Source organism: Macaca fascicularis, chromosome 3 (assembly GCF_037993035.2).
Source record: "Macaca fascicularis isolate 582-1 chromosome 3, T2T-MFA8v1.1".
In the NCBI taxonomy this organism is placed as follows: Eukaryota; Metazoa; Chordata; class Mammalia; order Primates; family Cercopithecidae; genus Macaca; species Macaca fascicularis.
In genome coordinates this window covers 105,550,482-105,573,318 of record NC_088377.1, presented here as the reverse complement: position 1 = coordinate 105,573,318, position 22,837 = coordinate 105,550,482, and the positions used below count along the sequence as shown (strand labels likewise).

General features: G+C 44.0%; 1 protein-coding gene across 10 annotated transcripts in view; it reads right to left on the bottom strand.

The window, feature by feature from the left end:
* Nucleotides 1–21,029, bottom strand: part of GSDME (gasdermin E) — a 60,302-nt gene extending 39,273 nt beyond the window's left edge. Inside the window, exons 1-4 of one of the 10 annotated variants that reach the window (XM_045388933.2) lie at nucleotides 20,637–21,029; nucleotides 12,352–12,581; nucleotides 6,892–7,084; nucleotides 4,799–4,957 (exon numbers count right to left, since the gene is read on the bottom strand). In XM_045388933.2, the coding sequence (XP_045244868.2) occupies nucleotides 4,799–4,957; nucleotides 6,892–7,084; nucleotides 12,352–12,562 (563 nt within the window). In that variant the 5' untranslated portion in view covers nucleotides 12,563–12,581; nucleotides 20,637–21,029. Of the gene's footprint in view, nucleotides 1–4,798; nucleotides 4,958–6,891; nucleotides 7,085–9,317; nucleotides 9,661–9,897; nucleotides 10,136–12,351; nucleotides 12,582–19,745; nucleotides 20,055–20,080; nucleotides 20,430–20,636 lie in introns of those variants that run through there. The other 9 variants (XM_045388932.2, XM_045388934.3, XM_045388935.2 and 6 more) reach the window with 9 other exon arrangements.
* Between the last annotated feature and the right edge of the window lie 1,808 nt (nucleotides 21,030–22,837).

Genomic DNA, 22,837 nt, shown 5'->3' with positions numbered 1-22,837 from the left:
GACAGAGAACAATCTGAAAAAGAAATCAAGGAAGTAATTCCATTTACAATAGCTACAAATAAAAGTAAATATCTACAAATTAACTTAACCAAAGAAGTGAAAAATCTCTACAATGAAAACTATAAAACACTGATGAAAGAAATTGAAGAGGACACAAAAAAAAACATGGAAAGATATTCCATGTTCATGGATCAGAAGAATAAATATTGTTAAAATGTCCATACTACTCAAAGTAACCTATACTTTGTAGAGATTCAATGCAATCCCTACAAAATACCAATGATGTTCTTCACAGCAATAGAAACAAACTACCCTAAAATGTATGTGGAACCACAAAAGATGCAGAATAGCCAAAGCTATCTTGAGCAAAAAGAACAAAGCTGGATGAATCACATTACCTGACTTTCAAATTATACTGCAGAGCTAAAGTCATTAAAACAGTATGGTAATGGCATATAAACAAAAATATAGACCAATGGAATGGGATGGATAATCCAGAAATAAATCCATACATCTACGGTGAACTCATTTTCAATAAAGGTGCCAAGAGCATACATTGCAGAAAGAACAGCCTCTTCAATAAATGGTACTGGGAAAACTGGATATCCCTATGCAGAAGAATGAAACTAGACTCTCTCTCACCATATACAAAAATCAAATCAAAATGGATTAAAGACTTAAATCTAAGACTTCAAACTATGAAACTACTACAAGAAAACATGAAGGAAACTCTCTAGGACATTGAACTGGGCAAAGATTTCTTAAGTAACATGCCACAAACACAAACTACTAAAGCAAAAATGGACAAATGGAATCATATCAAGTTAAAAACTGCACAGCAATGAAACAATCAACAAAATGAAAAGACAACTCACAGAATGGGAGAAAATATTTGTACACTATCCATGTGACAAGAGATTAATAACCAGAATATAAAAGGGGCTCAAACAACACTGTAGGAAAAGAAGTCTAATAATCTTATTAAAAATGGGCAAAAGATCTAAATACACATTTCTCAAAAGATGACATACAAATGCCACACAGGCATATGAAAAGGTGCTCAACATCATTGATCATCAGGGAAATGCAAATCAATACTACAATGAGTTATCACCTCACCCTGGTTAAAATGGCTTTTATCCAAAAGGCAATAAAAACTGCTGATAAGAATGTGGAAAAAAGGGAATGCCTGTACACTGTTGGTTGAAATGTAATGTAAATTAGTACACTATGAAGAACAATTTGGAGATTCCTCAAAAAACTAAAAAAAGAGCTACCATACTATCCAGCAATCCAACTGCTGGATATATACCCAAAAGAAAGGAAATCAGTACACTGAGGAGCTATCTGCACTCCTACATTTATTGCAGCACTAGTCACAATAGTCAGATTTTGGAAACAACCTAATCCTCAACAGATGAATAAAGAAAATGTGGTAAATATATACGATAGGCTACTATTTAGCTAAAAAAGGAATAAGATCCTGGGCTGGGCACAGTGGTTCATGCCTGTAATCCCAGCACTTTGAGAGGCTGAGGCAGGTGGATCATGAGGTCAGGAGTTCAAGACCAGCCTGGCCAATATGGTGAAACCTCATCTCTACTAAAAATGCAAAAATTAGCCAGGTTTGGTGGCGAGCGCCTGCAATCCCAGCTACTCGGGAAGCAGAGGCAGGAGAACTGCTTGAACCCAGGAGGCGGAGGTTGCAGTGAGCCAAGATTATACCACTGCACTCCAGCCTGGGTGACACAGCAAGACTCTGTCTCAAAAAAAAAAAAAAAAAAAAAAAAAGGTAAGATTCTGTCTTTTGCAACAACAGGGATGGAACTGGAGGTCATTATGTTAAGTGAAATAAACCAGGCACAGAAAGATAAACTTCACATATTCTTATTTGTTGAACTAAAAATTAAAATGATTAACCTCAAGGAGATAGAAAGTAGAGGGATGGTTACCAGAGGCTGGGAAGGGTAGTGGGAGAGTGGTAGGGGGATGCGAGGATAGTTAATGGGTACAATAAAAATAGAATGAATAAGATCTACTATTTGATAGCATAACTTTAGGATACCTAAAGAATGAATAAAATCTAGTACTTGATAGCATAATTTTAGGATACCTAAAGTCAATAATAACTTAATAGAACTTTTTTTTTTTTTTTTTTTTTTTTGAGACAGAGTCTTGCTCTAAGGCCCAGGCTGGAGTGCAGTGGAGCAATCTCAGCTCACTGCAAGCTCCGCCTCCGGGGTTCACACCATTCTCCTGCCTCAGCCTTCCAAGTAGCTGGGATTACAAGCACCCGCCACCATGCCCGGCTAATTTTTTTGTATTTTTTAGTAGAGACGGGGTTTCACCGTGTTAGCCAGGATGGTCTCGATCTCCTGACCTCATGATCCACCTGCCTCGGCCTCCCAAAGTGCTGGGATTACAGGCGTGAGCCACCACATCCGGCCTAATTGTATATTTTAAAATAACTAAAACTGTATAATTGGATTGCTTGTAACACAAGGGATAAATGCCTGAGGTGATGGATACCCCATTTTCCATGATGTGATTATTATACATTGTATGCCTGTATCAAAACCTCTCATGAGATATATTTTCCCATTAAAAAAATTCCTCATTAAGAAATATGTCATACATCCCATAAATATATGTGTGTGTGTGTATATATATATATATATATATATTCAGTGTAATTTTAAAACATTTAAAATAATTATGAAGATTTATCATTGTCATAACATTGCATTAATATACTGGTTTCATATATAATTTATTTAATTTGGAATTCCTAATAAAGAACCAAACTTCTCATTCCTGTATGTGCATAGAAAAATGTAATCTGCTTTACCAAAATTCCCTTTACAATATGACGAAGAATAAAAGTGGGATGTGCCTTTATGGTAACACCCTCCTGAATCCCCAAATAGCCAGGAAAGCACAACATAGCACGGTCTCTGGAAAACAGCCAGGACCGAGGCCCAGGATTCAGGGGAAGGAGCTGACAGGTGTGCGCACTCCAGAGTCCACTCACTTCCAGACATTCAGCCAGCAGAAAGCCTTAAGAGATCATCTAGTCCAACTGTCTCACCCACAGCTGGGGAAACTGAGCCCAAGGGCAGAAATAGCTTACCAAGTTGACCTAAGTTATTGACCAGGAATAAACTTACCAGACCCTAGGAAATTAGAAGCAACAAGCTGGTGGCAGAAGTGGGGTGGGCTGTGGCTTTTATACTTATGGTAGTGACAAATGGCAACTGACCACGGAAGACAAGGTAAACAAATGAAAAGAGCGTATTACAGAATAATGAAAGAGCTTATTAAACACAAAAATGAAAGAGCTTATCGCAGGAATCCGAGTCACTATGAAAAAGACTCAATAAATTTGTTATTCTCCATTAAAAAAAAGTACGTGATATATCTTAGAATGGTTTCCATCAAGAATGCTAAGATCGCCGGGCGCGGTGGCTCAAGCCTGTAATCCCAGCACTTTGGGAGGCCGAGACGGGCGGATCACTAGGTCAGGAGATCGAGACCATCCTGGCTAACACGGTGAAACCCCGTCTCTACTAAAAAATACAAAAACTAGCCGGGCGAGGTGGCGGGCGCCTGTAGTCCCAGCTACTCAGGAGGCTGAGACAGGAGAATGGCCTGAACCCGGGAGGCGGAGCTTGCAGTGAGCTGAGATCCGGCCACTGCACTCCAGCCTGGGCGACAGAGCGAGACTCCGTCTCAAAAAAAAAAAAAAAAAAAAAAAAAAAAAAGAATGCTAAGATCTGCACAGAGATTGCATTCAAAGGGGTCAGCTCCAGGTATCCGGAAGGTTAATTTCTGTGGAATGCCTTCCTGCCCAGCACAGGCTTGTTTTTTCAAGGACAAAGTTTGTTTTTGACATGTGCACACATTTCATAGACAATAAAGCTAATATTCTGATTTTTGAGGCCTAAAATAACTTGTATGCAGATGACAAGTTATCTAAATGACCTGAAATAAAAGTGACTGTAAATAAGCCCTCAGGAATGTACAGTTCTTAAGCATCACGAACTGCCACTCCCCAAGTCAGGCATATATCAACAACACCTTATCAATCCCAACGATGTTATGGGAGTCCAAAGACAGGCAGACGACATGGACAAGAATTTATTACTCCGGCATGAAGTAACAAGAATGTTAGCTTTACTGAGCTCCACGCCAGGAGCAGAAGTCTTACCTTCCCGCGCCTGTCCTCCCTTCCCCTATAGTTCACCGTTTCCTCCTAGCAGGCTAACAAGAGCGAAGTGATTCTGTGATAAGATTCCTCTTTGGTTTCTAGTCCTTGTATTTATTCTTTATCATGCTTCTGGTGGCACCACTCCCCGGGGCATCCCTTCCCCCATTAGCGCTAAAAGTAACAGGACTCCCGAATCCAAGTGATCTCATTCCCGTGTCCAGGCACCTCTAGGTGAGCAGGCCTCGCCATGCACATGTACCTGCTCAGGACGGTTTCTATTCCATGATTCACCCACCAGGTATCCTCCCCAGGATCTCAGATTCATGCTTCGGCCTTTACGTTCTGTGCTATCATTTTAATGACTTTTACATGATTTAGAGGAAAGAACAGGAGCTTTGGAGCCAGAAAATCCTGGGTTGAATCCCAGCACCAGCATCCAAATTGAGCTCTGTGTCTGGGAACAAGTTATTTCTCCTTCCTGAGCCTTGGTGCCATTAAGTGTAAAAGGAGACGGCTGTGCAGAGTCAAGGAGAGGCTGCATATAAAGTGCCTGGCACACAGTAGGTGCTCTGCGGATGCTCCTTTCCTTACCCTCCCACGCCCCGACTCCCTCTTCCTCCAGTCAGAACTGTTGGCTCTGGCTTCTTTCTCTCGGGAATGGTTTTCTCCCATCTCTTGTTGCCGACCCTCCTCATGTGCTTCCTTTTGGCAAGAGCTTCTACACCTGAATCATGAAGAGTGTTTAAAAACCTGTATCGAGAAATGTGATTATAGAGCATTGCCAAACTGTGCTTCTTGAAATAGAAATAACGAGACTACAAAATGCAGCTAAGCTAGAGAGGGCTGCGTGAGACTGAGGGAGCAGAGAAGACGCTCTGGACACCCCCCACTTCCCTTTTCCCCTTCCCCAGTGACACCAGATTTAGCAAATGAAAATGTAAGACACTCAAATTTTCATTTCAGATAAATATCAAATATGTTTCTAGTGTGTCCCGACCATTGCAGTTGAGAAGAAAAATGGCACTGTAGCAAAGATAAGCTGTAGAGAAAGGAAAATAAATCATGACTGCCAGAGACAGAGGCAGCTGTCCCTTCTACCTGGTGCTACCAGACAGAACTTCAAATTCTCTGACCAAAAGGGAACCCCTGGCGGAGTCAGAGCTTTGTGTGATTGCGGAGTCCTAGAAAGTGCCAGTAGGCAGTAAACACACAGCCATGCTCCTTCAGCTCCAGTAAGCATGGTGGTTACTGGAGAGGGGCTTGGGACTTGAAGATGGCAGCTGCCCAGGCACCCTCAATAAAATCCACCCACCTAATGCTATGTGGGTTTTATCATAATTTTTATTAATTTTTAAACATAATTTTGTGGAATGAGCACATATTTAATATTCCATGTAATCTTTAAAGTGTTGCAAAAGATGAAATAAGCCAGTCATACTTAAATACAAGTGAATTTTCTCTTAATTTATTTGGCTTTGAATTTTTGCTTTAAAAGAATAAAGGGGAATAAAATTTCACAGGAAAATGCACACGTTACTGTACAAACTGAAATATCATCCCCGCTGAATTACTGCAATAACTTCCCAACTGGACTCCCTGCTGCTGCCCATCCAGTCTCTTCTCAACTCAGCAGCCAGAATGATCCTTCTAAAAAATAAATCAGATGACGCCGCTTCCCTGCCCAGAACCCTCCACTGGCTCTCAGTAAGTGTGAGCCTCGCCAGTGGCCTTCAAGGTCCTGTGGGTCTTGGCGCCCCATCCCTTTCAGCCCCTCCAATTCTCCTCTCCTGCCCTCCTCTCGCTCACTGGGCACCGGCCACCCTGGCCACTGCCCAGAGCCTCCTGCCCAGATGTTCCTGTGCCTTCCCTCCCCTCCTGCAGGGCTTTGTCCTAATGCCAGCTTCTCCATGACACCTTCTCTGGCCACTTTCTAGGTTCATAGCCCCCATTCCTAGCACATCCTAGCCCCTCTCACTGTTGCCGATTCCCATCAACCTACTGCACATTTTACTTTAGTTGTATATTTGGTGTCTCTCCTCACTGGAATGCAAGGCAGACATTTGGGCATTTTGCTCTCTGCGGCCTCCCCAGAGTGTAGAATAGTACATGGCACATAGGATGCACTTGATACAATTATTTTTTGAATGTTGAATAAACATAAGGTAAGAATAATGATGACTCATACTGTAGTAAGATGTATTTACCAAAAGCCAAACAATGAATAAATGTGCGGTTTTCTTTAAGACTTCAAAAACTAAAAACAGCTCTTCTTTTCGAGCTTTTTTATGCACCTCTCACTTGCTTTCTTCTTTTTTTCATCAGAAAATTGTAGAGTCAGAAGGGGGTCATGACTTCCTGGTTCTAAAATTAATATTCAAAAGTGCAGGACAGAGCATTTTCACCGTTGGCATTTTACAAATCATGTGATTGAAGGAAGTACATATTTGCCTGAAGTAGCATCCTTTGAAAGTGCTTCCCAAGTCTCCCCGCCTCAGGCTAAGAACAGTCAAGCAATTCCAGACTAAAGAATGTGCTCCTCATGAAATTTCAGCATAAGTGCATTCAATACACGTTTATTGATCAGCAGAGATCAAATCTGTTGCCCTTTTAACAAAGGTCCAACTGAATGACCTTTAAATGTGAGATGTGTCAAAATCCAAAATGCCAAACAGAAGTCTCCTTACCTCTCGGCAGAATCTCTGATGAGCTGCTGCAAATCCACCTCCCGCTTCCTCAGGGTTCCAAACGAAGACTGGCTCTCCACACGGCTGCTGCCCCCCAGGTTCAGCTTGACCTTCCCCAGTGCGGTCTCCAGGGTTCCACTCACGTGGTTTGCAAACTTGCCCTCGTATCTCACAAAGTCTGACTCCACGACCACTGGAATGGAGGAGACGAGCAGAGGAAGCTGATGATGATAAGGCCACCAAGGTGTCTTGGGTCACTTAGCTTTCCAAGCCTATGCAGAGCCCTGGAAAGCAGGAGGCTAAGCTGGCAGCCACGCTGTGTGTGTGGGCAAGAAAACGAGGCAGCACGTGCATGTGTGTGTGTATATGTGTGTGCATGTGTATGTGTCTGTGTGCGTATGTGTATGTGTGTGCATGTGTATGTGTCTGTGTGCGTATGTGTATGTTTGTGCATGTGTATGTGTCTGTGTGCGTATGTGTATGTTTGTGCATGTGTATGTGTCTATGTGCATATGTGTATGTGTGTGAATGTGTGCGTGTGTGTATGTGTGCGTATGTGTGCATGTGTGCGTGTGTGTGCACATGTATGTGTCTGTATGTGTGTGCGTATGTGTGTCTGCGTATGTGTATGTGTCTGCGTATGTCTGCGTATATGTATGTGTGTATATGTATGTACATGTGTGTATGTGTCTGTGTGTGCATGTGTGCGTGTGTATGTGTATATGTATGTCTATATGTGTATGTATGTGTATGTGTGTGTGCGTGTGTGTCTGTGTATGTGTGTACCTGTGTATATGTGTCCATGTATGTGTGTATGCGTGCGTGTGTGTATGTTTGTGTATGTGTGCGCATGCGTGCGTGTGTGTGTGCATATGTCTGTGTGTGTGCGTGTGTGTCTGTGTATGTGTGTACCTGTGTGTGTCCGTGTATGTATGTGTGTGTATGCGTGCGTGTGTGTGTTTGTGTATGTGTGCACATGCGTGCGTGTGTGTGTGCATATGTCTGTGTGTGTGCGTGTGTGCGTGTGTGTGTGTGTGGACTACGGGCGCACAGTGCACCAGTGACCAGGGCTCCACTAGAGGTTTTTCTCTTTCATTGGTTTTCAACCCCAATATGTATAGAAAGGTGCACAGAAAGGACTAATGAATAAAGTGAGCGCCTGTTTAACCACTATCTAGGTGGATCAATAGGCCATTTTAAATGTGTACTTTTCCAAGGTGAAGACGGAAAGGGACCAGACAAAGAAGACACCTGAACAGAGCGAGAACAGCAGCCCCTATTCTGGATGCAGCACGAGAGGACGGCCTTCCTTGGACACCTAGGCCTGTCCAGGGGCATCTTGTCTACCCACCCAACAGTCTTGGAAAACAATCCCCTGGCCCTATTACCATCTCCAATCAAATTATTCCCTTCCCATATTTATGACTCTATCTCTGACCTCTACCCAGTCATTCAATTCCTTATCATGCAATTCCTTATCTCTGACTTCCTGATAAGGTCAGTGGACATGCCTTTTTTAAAATGATAGATGTCTGATCTCATATCTGACCTGTCAGCCTTCTCAAATCGCCAGGTTTCTACTATTCTCATTTTTAATCCAAACAAAAACCACCCTAAAAATAGTCTCTGTATGGTGGCTCACATTTGTAATCCCAGCAACTTAGGAGGCTGAGGCAGGAGGATCCCTTGAGGTCAGAAGTTCAAGACCAACCTGGGCAACACCAGCTACCCTGGAGGCTGAGGTGAGAGGATCACCTGAACCCAGGAGTACAAAGTGACAAGTTAGCAATGATCATGCCACTGCATGCCAATCTGGGTGACAGAGCAACACCTTATCTCTAAGAAAATACAAAAGTTATAAAAAATAAAAATAATAATTTTAAAAATAGTCTCTATCATCACCATTTGTTAAGGAGACATTAAGAGTCCACTAGGAACTTCACACTTGGCCTTTTCCATTGTCCTGACCCAAGGCTCTCCTGGGCTCCCGGCTGTACTTCACAAGGTATTCAAACCTACCTGCACTCTGAAAGGCTTCTTTCCATCCACTCACTGCCCCAACACCCAAACTTCACCTACACTTCTTCCACTGCAATCAAGAAAACCCACTCCTCAACCAGGGTTAATCGGAAGCAATTACCACTCAATCACCTTTGAAATTTATAAAACAGAGAATCATCTCTCGTACCACCAGCCCAAAAATAAGAATGGTGTAAAAATGTATCCTATTCAGGGCCTTCTTTTGTTAATATCTCATGGAAAACAAACACTTTGGGCAATGCCTTGTGAAGAAGGGCAGAGCAGAAATAAAGAGATTAGGATTATATCCCTACTCTAATATTACTAACTAGGAGAATTTGGGTAATGTTCATTTCCCTGAACCTCAGACTTTCATGTGCAATCTGGAGATAATTAATGATACCTACCTGATGGGTTCTGCTGCAAGTTGATGTATGTAAAGCATGTAAGGTAGAGCCTCACACATAGCAAAGGCTCAATCTCTCCACTGTGTTTAGGCCAGAGAAATATCATTTTCTGATAAACAGGACAGTCCTAGGTTCTACAAAGTACAGCAAAGACAGAAATTCCATCTTCAGGACACAGGTCTGGTCTTGGGCTTATTACCGCTCCTGGAAACCCTGTCCCCAAGACAGGATCCACAGCAGGAAGGAACAGTCACCATTTGTCTGTGAGTTCTGAAAAGCCACTGTAGACACACATCCAAAGAAGATGTCATTTGTGCATACTTCTGCATCAAGGTGTCAACTGCTGTTGGTGGAAGGGAAGAAATGAGGGGACCAACAGGCCATCACTGGGACTGCCAACACCAATCACCACCCTACACCCTTCACAGCCCTGGGCAACACACGCGCAGCCAGTGAGGCTGCGAGTGGGAAAAAATAACAAAGGCAAAGCATCCTGACTCTACCCAGTAGACAAGATAGAAGACACTTCTCGTCGCCGCCCTAACACCAACGGGACACAGAATCCAGGGTGAGCTCTGACCTCAGATGAGCGTGCTCGTGGATTCTTCGCCGGCAGTGATCGCCGCTGGCCTCACCAATCCAGCACAAGTCTCTGTGATCTTTCAGGACACCACAAAAGAGGCATTTCACATCACAGAACAGTAAAACTCCAATTACTCAGGAGCTCCTGGTCTATTTTGTCATTTTTTTCCCTCTTGTTCCTTTTCATACTTAGTTATTTCACCATTCAATAGAAGTTCTGCCAGAAAGCACACAAATTCCTAAAGGGGAGGGTGATATGAACTTAGTATCAATTCATTTGCCTATTGTGTGGCAGCTCTGACTGGAGACAGCACTGACTGGAATCCTTTCCTGGAAGAAAGTTTGAAGATTATCTGTAAACACAAATTATCTCCTCTACCTCTTTTCCCCTTTAACAGAGATGCAATCACAAAATTAGAGAGTTCTAGAGCTGAAAGAGGATTCAGACATCATTTTGTCCAATAATTAAGAGCTGATGAGATTTTCATATATCACCACATTCCAAAAAGTAATGTAGCAATGAGTAAGTACCAAGTCTTCAAAAAGTTCCCATCTTCTGGTCCAGTAATTCTCTAAGAATTTATGCTGAAGCAGTTGCCTAAAAAACCACAACAAAAATGCACATAAAAATGCTCATTGCAGCCTTACTTATTAATCATTATTATTATTTTATTTTGGAGACAGGGTCTCACTCTGTTGCTCAGGCTGGAATGCAGTGGCATAATCATGGCTCACTCCAGCCTCAACCTCCTGGGTTCAAGCGATCCTCCCACCTTAACCTCTCGAGTAGCTGGGACTACAGGTGCATGCTACCATGCCCGGCTAATTTTTCTATTTTTTGTAGAGATGGGGCTTGCCACTTTGCCCAGGCTGGTCTCAAACTCCTAGGCTCAAGTGATACACCCACCTCGGCCTCCCAAAGTGCTGGAATTACAGGCATGAGCCACTGCACCCAGCCTCAACGTTATTTATTAAGCACTAAATTGTAGTGGTTAAGCAAATTAGGTACATACACTCAAAGGAATATTACGTGTTTGTTGAAAACTGTATTTAAAAATACAGTTTCTTCCATAGGTAAAAATAACCTATGAATCTCACTCTGTCACCCAGGCTGGAGTGCAGTGGCGCAATATTGGCTCACTGCAACCTCGGCTGCCCAGGTTCGAGTGATTCTCCTGCCTTAGCCTCCTGAGTATCTGGGATTACAGGTGCCTGCCACCATGCCCTGCTAATTTTTGTATTTTAGTAGAGATGGGGTTTCACCAGTTGGCCAGGCTGGTCTTGAACTCCTGACCTCATAATCCACCTGCCTCAGCCTCCCAGAGTGCTGGGATTACAGGCGTGAGCCACCACGCCTGGCCTACAGTATACTTTCAATTTTGTTATTAAAAATCAGATCCAGAGAAATAAAAGGCTACAAACCAAGTGTTAATGGGAATTAACACATGATGGTAGGATCTTTTATGCTTAAATTTTCTTCTTCAGCCCTTTCTATATTTTATACTGTACTGTAACAATACATCTGACCCCAGTTTTGATGTCTGACTGCTCTCAGCTTCTGAGCCCCCACTCCTCCTTCTCTTCCTTTTGCACATCTGGACAAGCTGATAAGAGATCCCAGGTGCTCTGTCCATGGTGTCACTGAAAATCAAACCACATAAACCCATCCCCCATGCAGGGACCAACGCCCATCTCCACTCACTAATCACAATAAAAGCTGAGCCCATCTCCTTATCCCCTTCTCTGTGGCTATTTTTGGACCAGTTTTGGAGACTGTCCTGCTTTCCCCAGAAAGCATCATTATATGAATAAACATTTTCACACCTTCTTGATGCTTATGTGGCATCATCAGTTCAACACCAAACCACATTTGGGGTAGGTGATCCACCCCACTTATGCTGAGTGGCCACAACATGTACAGTAAGCATGCCTTACTTTTATACTAAACTGCAAAATTATTTTTAAAAGGTTAAGCTATAATGTGTCATGTCAGGCCTACAGATTTTTGTTCATTTTAAGAAAGGATATGCTTTTAAGATGATGGGCAAAGAAACAGGAGAATTCATTATAAAGTATCTAGACTCAAGGCAATACGTTCATTAAAGAAGAATCATCAACCAGGCACAGTGGCTGATGTCTGTAATCTCAGCACTTTGGGAGACCAAGATGGGTGGAACACTTGAGGTTAGGAGTTTGAGACCAGCTTGGCCAATATGGTGAAACACTGTCTCTACTAAAAATACAAAAATTAGCTAGGCGTGGTAGCAGGTGCCTGTAATCCCAGCTACTCAGGAAGCTGAGGCAGGAGAATCACTTAAGCCCAAGAGTCAGAGATTGCAATGAGCCAAGATCACACCATTGCACTCCAGCGTGGGCAACAGAAACTCCACATCAAAAAAAAAAAAATCATCTTTTCTGAGACTAATTATAGACGATACACAAGGAAACATACCTGGACTTGGAAATTGGTCTTCTATGAGTACATCACCAAGGGTGAGGGATAAAAACTGGTACTTGGGTCTCTGCCAGCACCAGTGTCTCTTCTTTTTTGTCACCAGACTTAGAAGCTGTAACTTATCAGAGTCATTCAGATTTGATACTGCAATCAGGTCACCATCAGCATCAACTTCTCTAAGAAAATTCCTTGTTGCCTTGGCAAACATTTTGAAAGCTCCAGATTACCTGAAAAAGTAAAGTTATCCTAAAATCAAATAAGAAGTTACTATTTTGTGGCTTTTTTCCCTAAAATTATTGTATTTCTCCCTATTCACAACAGTTCACATGAAAGAATATCTTCTTCCTAAAAGGCCCTCTCGTTTGACTTTAGCGGATAATAAAGAACTCAAATAGAGATATTGAAAGAACATATATATACCAATCAGGATATAATAGGTTATGCTTCAGAAACAAACAATCCCTAAATCTTAGTGGTTTATAACAATAGGGTTTATTTGTTGCTCATACTACTTGCTCAATACAGGGGTACAAGAGAGTTTTGTTTATTATGGTTATTCAGGGATCCAGACTGAAGGGAAAGCCAGCATCTTGAACGTTGTCAACCATTATCCAAGAGGAAAGAATTCTGGAAGATCTCACACCAGCAATGAAATGATCTGGCCCCAAAGTGACACAAGGAAGGTTGCTTACAGCTTGTCACAACTAGTCACATGGCCTCAACCAAAAATAAGGGCCAGAAAATACAGTTTTATCAAGAATCTGGAAGGCAGGCTGGGCATGGTGGGTGATACCTGTAATCCCAGCATTTTGGGAGGCCAAGGTAGGAAGACTGCTCGAGCCCAGGAACTGGAAACTAGCCTGGGCACCATAGCCAAACTACTAATTAAAAATTTAAAAATTAGCTGAGTGTGGTGGTGCACAGCTGTAGTCCCAGTTACTCGGGAGGCTGAGGTGGGAAGACTGCTTGAGCCCAGGAGTTCAAAACTGCAGTGAGCCACGATCATGCCACTGCACTCCAGCCTGGGTGACAGTACAAGATTTTGTCTCAAAAAGGCAGAGAGCTGGGAATATTTGTTGAACAATAACATACTGACTACCGCAATAGATAGCTTACCTATGACTACCTATCAGAAGGGTCAAAGGTGCTTTTTCTCTACACTGTGTGATTTCTCATATTCAGATATGAAAAGTAACAAGCTATGCCTTTTTAACCCAGAAAATAAAGGCATAGTCATACTTTAGCAGGAGCAGAAAAGAAGAGACACATTGGAAGATATAAAAAAGGAAAATACTATATTCAGGAGAAGCAGCATAGACTGTTTAATAAATGCTTTTGGAACAACGGGCTAACCATCTGGAAAGAAAAAAACTGAATTCCTCTCTCATACCATACATAAGGCAAATTCCCAATGAAATCAAGAGGTTTCTTTGAGGAAAAAATGAAACTGTGAAAATACTAGAAAAAATAGAGAATATTTGTACAATTGCAGGATGAGAAGGGCCTTTAGAAAGACAAAGGGCAAACTGAGAAAATAATTGTAATATTTATGACAGGGAACAAAAATGCTTAATATATTTTTTAAAAAATTTTATAAATCAAGTTTTAAAATACTGTACTCCAAGAGAAATGTAAGCAATGGTTCTAAACCATTCACAATACACAAATTGCACAGAGCATGTGTGTATGTATATATATATATATACACACACACACACACATACACACACATGTATAATAAATTACCACATAAAAAAGAAGAAAATAACATTTTTACAAACTATCCATGGTCAAAATGAAAAGCTCTAATGGACAAGAATAATGTTTTATTTTTGCTTGCACCCTGGCGCCTGGCACAGTTGCATAGTCACACAGTTCTTAGGATTTAAGAGATGAGACTAAGCTCAGACTTTAGCTCAATCCACGTTAGCATGAATCTCTTTTAGGGCATGGGAAATCATTTGTCTTACCGATCACTGGTTCTTTTCTATAGTATCTTTTCTTAGATTATTATGATGCAGTAGCTACCTGACCCTGTTCTTGTATATTAACACTAGGAATGAACATTTAAGGAAAAATTCTAAAACATGCAAGGAAGTTCCTTTCTGATAAGGTGAACTGCAAAGCAGCACGACTAAGGATGCTCAGGCTGTCATCTGTAATTAATCTGTTACTATGTCATGCATAAGAATTTTGCATTCAATGGAATACTCATTTATTTATTTACCAAATCATCAACTGAATCATTCACTAATTTTTCTTGAGTACCTACTATACTACTGTGTTTAAGCACTTAGGATACAAAGACAAAAAATAATTTCTCTCTCAATGAGCTACTAGTTTGGTGGCCAGATGGAGAAATAAACAGCTTAGTTTTATGTTAGCTACTGGCAGAGATTGTTCCAGGGAAAGAACCAAGAAAAAGGCATCTAAATGTCATTGGAGAGAGGCATACTGTCACAGAAGTCCTCCTGAGGTCGACGACATCCAAGCTGCATTGTGTAGGCTAAGTAGAAGTAAGCCAGGCAAAGGAGCACTGGATGGATGCTGTAGCTGAGGAGAAGCCATTATGAAAGCACAAAATTTGCAGGAGGTGGTGGAGGGATGGGAAAGACAGTGCCAAGCAAATGGGTTACCACTGAGCTTGAGATGGCCCAGGAGACATTGTAGTGATCTGCCATCCACCACTTTGACAGACTGGAATGACTGGTCAAGCTCTGAGCTTGACTCTTGCACTGGAATGCAGCATTCCAGAGTGGAGAAGGGCCAGAGACAAAGCTGCGGAGGCCCCCAATCCATGTCCTGCCTCTCCTGCAGGGCAGCCAGGGAAGCAGGTGCCATTGGAGGGTGTGTGATCAGAATGATCCCTTAGAAAAATCTTCTAGAAGCAAAATAGCAAAGGGACTGCAGGGGAGCAAGATTAGAGATGGACAAAAAATGACAATGCTCTGGACTAGGTCAGTGGCATGAAGATAGAAAAGATACTGGTTTGGTGAAGGTCGGTGATGAAAGAAAGAAGGCCCCCTGGGGCATCATCCTGGTATCCCAGGTGCAGGCTGGGAGATGAGAAGGAAAAGCCAGTTACCAAGAGAGGGAATTCGAAAGTAACAGATTTACTTTGCCAAACAGGGGACTGGGTCTCCCCGAGGGCCTGTGAGAACTCGTCCTGCTAGTCCTGAAGAGCCACAGAACGATCTGCTTTAGTTTACCACTGCTGTCAGGATCTCCACTGTTACGGCTTCTATTCTTTTCTGGGACGAGCTGAAAGGGAACTCACTCACGCACTTGCCTTCAGATCACACAGGTTTCTGTAGAAACCAAATCAGGCTTGCCATTAAAAAGCAAAATAAAACCCATCTGCTGTGAGTGGGGAAACCTTACTAAAGACACCAATCCTCCCCCACAGGACTTAGACGGTAAAACAGAAGAAATTCCTAAATTATTTTTTAATGGTTTTTTTTTTTTTTTTTTATCATCTAACATCAAACAGCTCATTTGGCTTCTTGACAGGGTAGGGTACTTTAAGGAGAATGACTGGAGGTGGCTATTTATTGCTTTGTAGGTTGTTATTAGACTCAAACATTTTAATGATGGAACTCTGAGAATATTCTCCTGGTGAAGTTAAAGTTAGAGGTTTCTTTATGACTATTATGTGTGAATTATACTGACATGGTTCAAAAATCTAAATTATGTAAAGGATACACATTGAGAAATCCCATTCCTGCCCAGGCCCCAATAACGCTTTCACTCCTCTCCCCTTCAGCCAAATTTCCTTCATATTTCTTTACACAGGTGTAGTTAAAAGGAACACACGCACTGCTCAGCATCTTGCTTTCTGCCACATACTCCCTTATGCAGAGGTATCATTGTGCATTTTACTTGTCCCATGTTGCTGACCACTTGGGTTATTTCTAAACTTCTGTTATATTAAAGATGTCCCCAGTAAATACCGCATACAGATGTCCTCTTCATAAACAAACAAATGTATCTGAAGGGTAGATCCCTAAAAAAGAGATTGCTAGAACAATGGGTAAATGCATCTGTAATTGTAGGAGTTGTGCTATTCTGCAGTCTGACCAATAATGTTCAAAAGTATCCATCTTAGCAACAGCGTATCATTAGACTTTTGGATTTTTGCCAGTCTGATAGGTGAGAAATGGAATCTCAGCCTAGTTTTAGGTTGTGTTATTTTAATACAAATAAGATCAAGCATCTTTTATTTTGTGGAAAGGCTTTCTGTATTTAACTGTGTCCTTTGCTCATTTTCTATTCTTGCTTTTTTTGGCTTTATTTCCAGGAATGTTTGATATAATAAATCTACTAAAATACAGGCTAGGAACAATAGAGTTTATAATGCAGCATTAGGGGACAATACACTGCCATCATCATTCTCAAACACGTAAGATAACTAGTCAGCCAGGAAAGATTAAAGAATATGGCCAGGTCCAAATAAATGAAGGCTCTAGAACTCAAGTTGCCTGACACAGACAAGCATGGTCATGTCTCAGCCAAAAGTCAGACTCTGGATTAAAAGTTTCACAATGCTCCAATTTGGGAGAAGATGAAAATGTCCTCAGGAGACATCATGCTCAAATAGCTCATGGCCTAAAAACTCACCACACTTCACAGTTGTTACAATAGATCATGGGCTCTCACACAGAGCCTTAAAAGTTATATTAGCAGCCGGGTGGGGTGGCTCAGGCCTGTAATCCCAATACTTTGGGAGGCTGAGGTGGGGCGGATCACCTAAGGTCAGGAATTTGAAACCAGCCTGGCCCAACATGGTGAAACCCCATCTCTACTAAAAATACAAAAATTAGCATGGCATGGTGGCAGGCAGTAATCCCAGCTACTCGGGAGGCTGAGGCAGGAGAATCACTTGAACCTGGGAGGCAGAGGTTGCAGTGAGCCGAGATCATGCCATTGCACTCCAGCCTTGGCAACAAGAGTGAAACTTTGTCTCAAAAAAAAAAAAAAAAAAAAGTTGTATTAGCAAACAGTCCTTATTCACTTGTCTGGCTTCCCAGCTCAAAGCAGGTGAGAACTAAAAAAGCCAAACCAAATGCAGTAAGGATATCCTAGCTCAAATCAGACTCCTGGACAAGAGACCTTCAGGGGCAGACACCACGAAAGCAAGACAATGACACAAAGCTAGCAAAGCACACAGCCAACTGGAGCCACTGGGAACAAACAATCTTAAAAATAGTTGCCAGAGTAATGACTGCAGGAGAAGATAACTATATTCACTACTGTCTGTTAAGACTGCTTCAGAGTCATGGAATTGTCTAGTTTTTGAATTAGAAGAGAAACCTCGTTCTTTCTCACACTCCATTCAGGATTCTTCTTAAGAACCGCTCCTGTTGAACCCTGGGCCTCATGCTTGCACAGTTCAAGAGAAGAAACTTCAACATCAAAATACTCTAGACAAACAGAGGAGCCTTTTGAGTTGAGTGCCTGCTATGTTCCAGGCATGGGGCTTACTGCTTTATACACATTTCCTTATTTAATCTTCACAATAACTCTTTGAAGCAGGCATTGTCCACATTTTACAGATGAGGAAGCTGCGGTTCAAAGATGTTAAGTAACTTGCCCAAGATCACAGCAAAGAGAGAAGCAGCCCTGACATCTGGGAGCTGGCCTGGTACTCTCAGGCCCTGGTGTTGCTGACCATTAGTAATGTCACAGAGCATCAACATCAGGCAAGGCCACTCTTGTCATGATAAATCAACATGGAAACAAGGCTGCTCTGTAATCATACCTGAACACAGACAAAGCATGAACACGTTCAAAGCACAAAACTGATCAAATACCACCCCGCTTCCAATCATTAGCAGTCCTGATGAGTGACTACTGCTTCCTGACCAATCACAGCTACAGCCTCTCTCTGGCCTTCTCACCTTTTTGACGAGATTTACTAGGACACTCAGTCACAGAATTTCCCCTGCTTCCTGACCACATCCAATTCAGAGCAAAGCCCTCTTTCCCCAAATCACCTGCTACATGCCCAAATCCTCTGTCCTTTCTAACACCTCTTACTGAGACACCTCAGGGTTCCCCGTGGTGTCCCTCACTGCAAGGAGAAATAAACCAACTTATTGAACTGTCACTGTGTTCCTGGAGGTCTTTGGAGGGCATTGAACATCACATAGAGAATCAGTGCTGAGCCAAGATTCCACCCGAGATCCATCTGACTCCAAAGCCTGTGCCCTTGGCCACTCTACTCTGCTGGCTCCCTGTTCAGCTTTTTTTCTGTTCTAATGTGGGCCTCATATGATTCATTCTATAACATAAGAAAGTGCCCTTGAAAGGGTAAACCGCAGTTACAGTGGAAACAAAAATCATTGCTATGGAACATGTGTCATTTCCTTTCTATCTGGGGAGATGAAATATGGCTGTACTTGTCTACTTGTCTCATGGTTAACAATTTCAGCACACTTTGAATTAGTTTTAGTTTTCTAGACAGCAAAGTGCAATTGGGTCTATTAAATTAGAACAGAGGTGGCATCTTTTCTTATCTTCCTATGCCTATGGCCCAGTACCTGAACTCATTTTTAATGAGAAGACAACTTAATATTTCATCATTTTTTTCTAAAATAAAAATCAGTATGTGAACTCAATGATGGTCATAAGACAGGCATGAGCTTGGAAAGAGAGGGAGAGTGAGGGGGCAAAGGCTTTGGGGAAGTGGAGTGGGTAACAGAAGACAGCCTGGGTACGAATAGAGAAGATGCGGTGTGGTGGCAGGCACCTGCGGTCTCAGCCACAGGTGGATGCGAGGATTCCTTGAGCCCAGGAATTCAAGGCTGCAGTGAGTTAGGATAGCGCCACTGCACTCCAGCCTCGGTGACAGAGCGAGACCTTCGCTCAACAATAACAAAGAACCTAGCCAAGGGACTGTGGCTGGAGGGCTGGGCCCTTTCTCTCTCAGATCTACCTCATGGTCTGGGCTCAACTTCTTTAGAAAAAGAGCTTGGTGGTGGTAGATTGTGAAGACAATTAATTTCACTCTTCAGCTGCTTCTCCAAGCCCACAGTACTCCTTTCATTCCACTTGGACTTGGCCATCTGTCTGGCCGCCTGCCTGCCTGCCTCTCAGGACAGCAACCCCAAGCCATCCATCCCTTTCACTATCCCCATTCACTGTTCTGGACAGAGAAGACTCTGGAGGAGTGGGTGGTCGGTGTGTTCAGTCCACAACCAACGCTCTTCTAAGAGGTGCCCTCTAGTCTTTCCCCTCGGGGTGCAGACGGCAAGCAGCTCTGGAAAGGGTCAGGGGTCCTCAAATGGAGACCAAAAGGAGCCACGCGGGCAGCTGTCGAGAGCCATCCAGCGCATGCCGGGCACACCGAGTGGGACTTGGCTTCCTCCCCAAGCTAGGGGCCCTCTAAATACCGGAGCAAGGTGGCTGGGGTCTCTTTTCCGTCAAGAGAGACTGAACTCCGTATCTGCTCCGCGGCCCGCCTCCCCGTACACACACCCCAGAGTCGGGAGAGCCTCCGCACCACCCAGAGGAGAGACCGGAAGACAAAGGATGAACGAGTGGGGAGCGGGTGGTCTGGGGGAAAGGAGAACGAAAATACCAGCTGCGCTTGCAACATCCAAGGAAGGAAGTGGCAGCGGGGAAGGGGAGAAGATGGGAAGGGGATGCTGAGTGTGAGTGGGGGCGGGACACGGTGATGGGAGGGAGACTGGGCCGGGAATGCGGGTGGCGAGGGGAGCGACGGGACCTGCAGTTCCAGCGGCCGGGCAGCCAATCGATTGGTCTCCCCTAGGAAGGAGCGAAGGGAGGGTGTCCCAGAGAGAAAGCGCCGCGCGGCCTCGGCTGCTCCCGGCCCGGGACACCCAAACGGACCAAAGAGGAGCCGGAGTGGAGCTCGCAGCGGATCCCGCAGCCTGCGTCCGCTGCGCACTTACCCGCGCGCCCGCTGCTGGGTCTGCGGCAGCCGCGCCCCCTGCGCTGGCGGAGTCGGAGGAGCCTGCGCTGGGCCGGCCAGGGGCGGGCGCTGGGGAAGGGCGGAGGGAGGAATCGCCGGCCGGGACCTTTGCTCCGTCCGGGCGCCCCAGAGCCGCGGGACTGGCCGCCGGAGGCTGCGGGAGGGGCGCGCCCGGCGGAGGCGGGAGGAGAGGAACGTGGGGCGGGGGCTGCAGCGGCGGCGGGCCCGGGCCAGACCTCCCAGAAGCCCAGGAGAGAGCCGCTTCCCCTCCTTCGTGTGACTCCCTAGGAGCCGGGTTGCTGACGGCCCAGGGCTCGGCCAGAGTCCCCGCGCACTTTTCGGGACTCACCCGGGAGCTGTCAGGGCCTCTCCGGAAGAGTGGGCTGCGCCTGCCTTCCGCGGCCGCCTCGCCTCTTCGCTGCGCGGGACCGTGGGGTTTGAGAGCGGCGCCTGCTCGCGGGGCCAGACCCGCCACTCACAGTGGAGTGTGGACTGACACCGTGGCTTCACGGTTCAACCAGGAAAGTCCAAGGCCTGTCCAGCCTGTGAGAGCCCCTAATGCCCGTGCCTGGAGTAGTATCTGGGTGTGTGGTGCGACTGCACCCACACTTAGGCCTGCCGCTAAAAAGTGATTCATTCATGTAAACTCCACTCTAAACTCCTTGAGGGCAAAACCAAGCGCTCTCACACACGGGGTGCTCAATGAATACTGAACGAGGGAATCTAAGCATAGCTGGTGCTCAAACATTGCTTTCTGACGGATTGACTTAAATATTAGATCGTTTGCAACATTAGGACCAGGTGAAACCGATTAACCATTACTTAAGTTGTTACGATGAGGCAGAGCCAAAATCTCCCGGGCATGTGCAAGAGGGAAAGCTTTCTAATTGTGAACACCACGTGCCCCGCATAAGGCTGCATTGGCATCATCTGGGACTGGTTAGAAATGCCAAAAACGCCTGACCCGCCCCCAGGTCCAGAAGACAGATGTGAGCTTTGCCTCCTGTCTCCTTGCCAGTTGACTGGCAATGGAGGTTTTTCTTTTCTCAAAAGCCTGTGCAACAGTATTGGTTTCTGTGTGCCTCAAGTAACGAGCCCATTGCTCAGTAACATTTTTAGTCAGTATATCATCTTCACTGCAATGCTGTCTACTAAGCTGAGAGCAAGGAGTAAGAGAAAATGAAATCTCTGCCCTGCGAGAGCTCACACAGAGTATGGAGTTGTGTGGCTGTCTTCAAGGCTGGTCGGGGAGGGCAGGTAGAGAAGCCCAGCAGCACTTTCCCTTGGACCCCCCTATGCTTTAAACATATCTCTAGATTGTAGTTATCCGGCTCACTGTAAAGCCTTTCCTGACTATCCAAATTAAAAGTTCTGCCCACCCACCCATGGGAACACCTCCTAGTTCCTCTGCTTTATTTTTCTGCTTTGCACTCATCACCATCTGATAGACTGTGTGCCTCCTACTTATTTCATGTATTATCCTTTCCTGTAAAACGACAGCAGCATGAGGGCAGCTGGTCTGTTTTGTTCCCTCTGCCCAGCACCTAGTTTAGGATTTGACACATGGTAGCTATCCAGTAAATAATTGTTGAGTTAAGAAATGAATCCTTTTGTTTGTTTCTCCACCTAGATTGTGGGACTGTACACATCCTTGCAGTACCCAGCACAAATAGGTACACAATCAGTGGTTGTTGGATGAAGGAGTGGTTCAAAATGGTCCATGGTGGTGGGCCCCTGATTTGCTAATGTGATGAGATGTTGGACCAAAGAAAGAATCCCAGCCCTGTTAAGAGACTTTTCATCTATGCTATTGGTTCTCTTCATCATAAAATTATATGGTGATGACTCTGGCTTGTTGTCAGAGATTATTGCGTTCCCACCTAGGGTACTGACCTTAAGAATATCCTCATAAACAGTATACTCATCAGGTTCCCACCCCAAAAAGCCCCAGTCCTCTATCTAAATAGTTACCACTTGTAATTCAGAGTGGGTGAACTTTTTGATGCAACAGTTACAAAGTGGCTTCAAATTCCGTCACTTTTTTTTTTTTTTTTTTGTCCTGCCCAGTCTTTTAATTAAATGCCCGAGGAAGACAGTAATAATATCAGCTGCTATTATTTATGTAGCACTTTGTCTACTGTCATCAAGCATGCTTCTGAGTACATGACATGCAATGATTGACTCATTTAATCCTTACAACTATTTGAGGGTTTCAAGTTACAAATGAGGGAATTGAGGCACAAACTGGAATGCTCACACAGCTGGGAAGAGACAGAGCCACGATTTTAACGCAGGTTGTTCAGCACCATCTGAGTTTTAACCCACCACGGGGTACAGACTCTCCAGAACAGAAAATAGGAAGTGCAATAGGGGTCCCCCCACCCAAGCAGTGTAGGAGCATGGTCTGTGTTAGGAGAGGAGGATGACTTGTGTTCAAGATCTCACCTGACCCCAGTCTGCTGCTCTCCCTGTCCAATGGTGGAGGGATGAAAAGGTTCTGGCACAACCATAACTTAAAAAAAAAAAAAAAAAAAAAAAGTTGTGCTTATT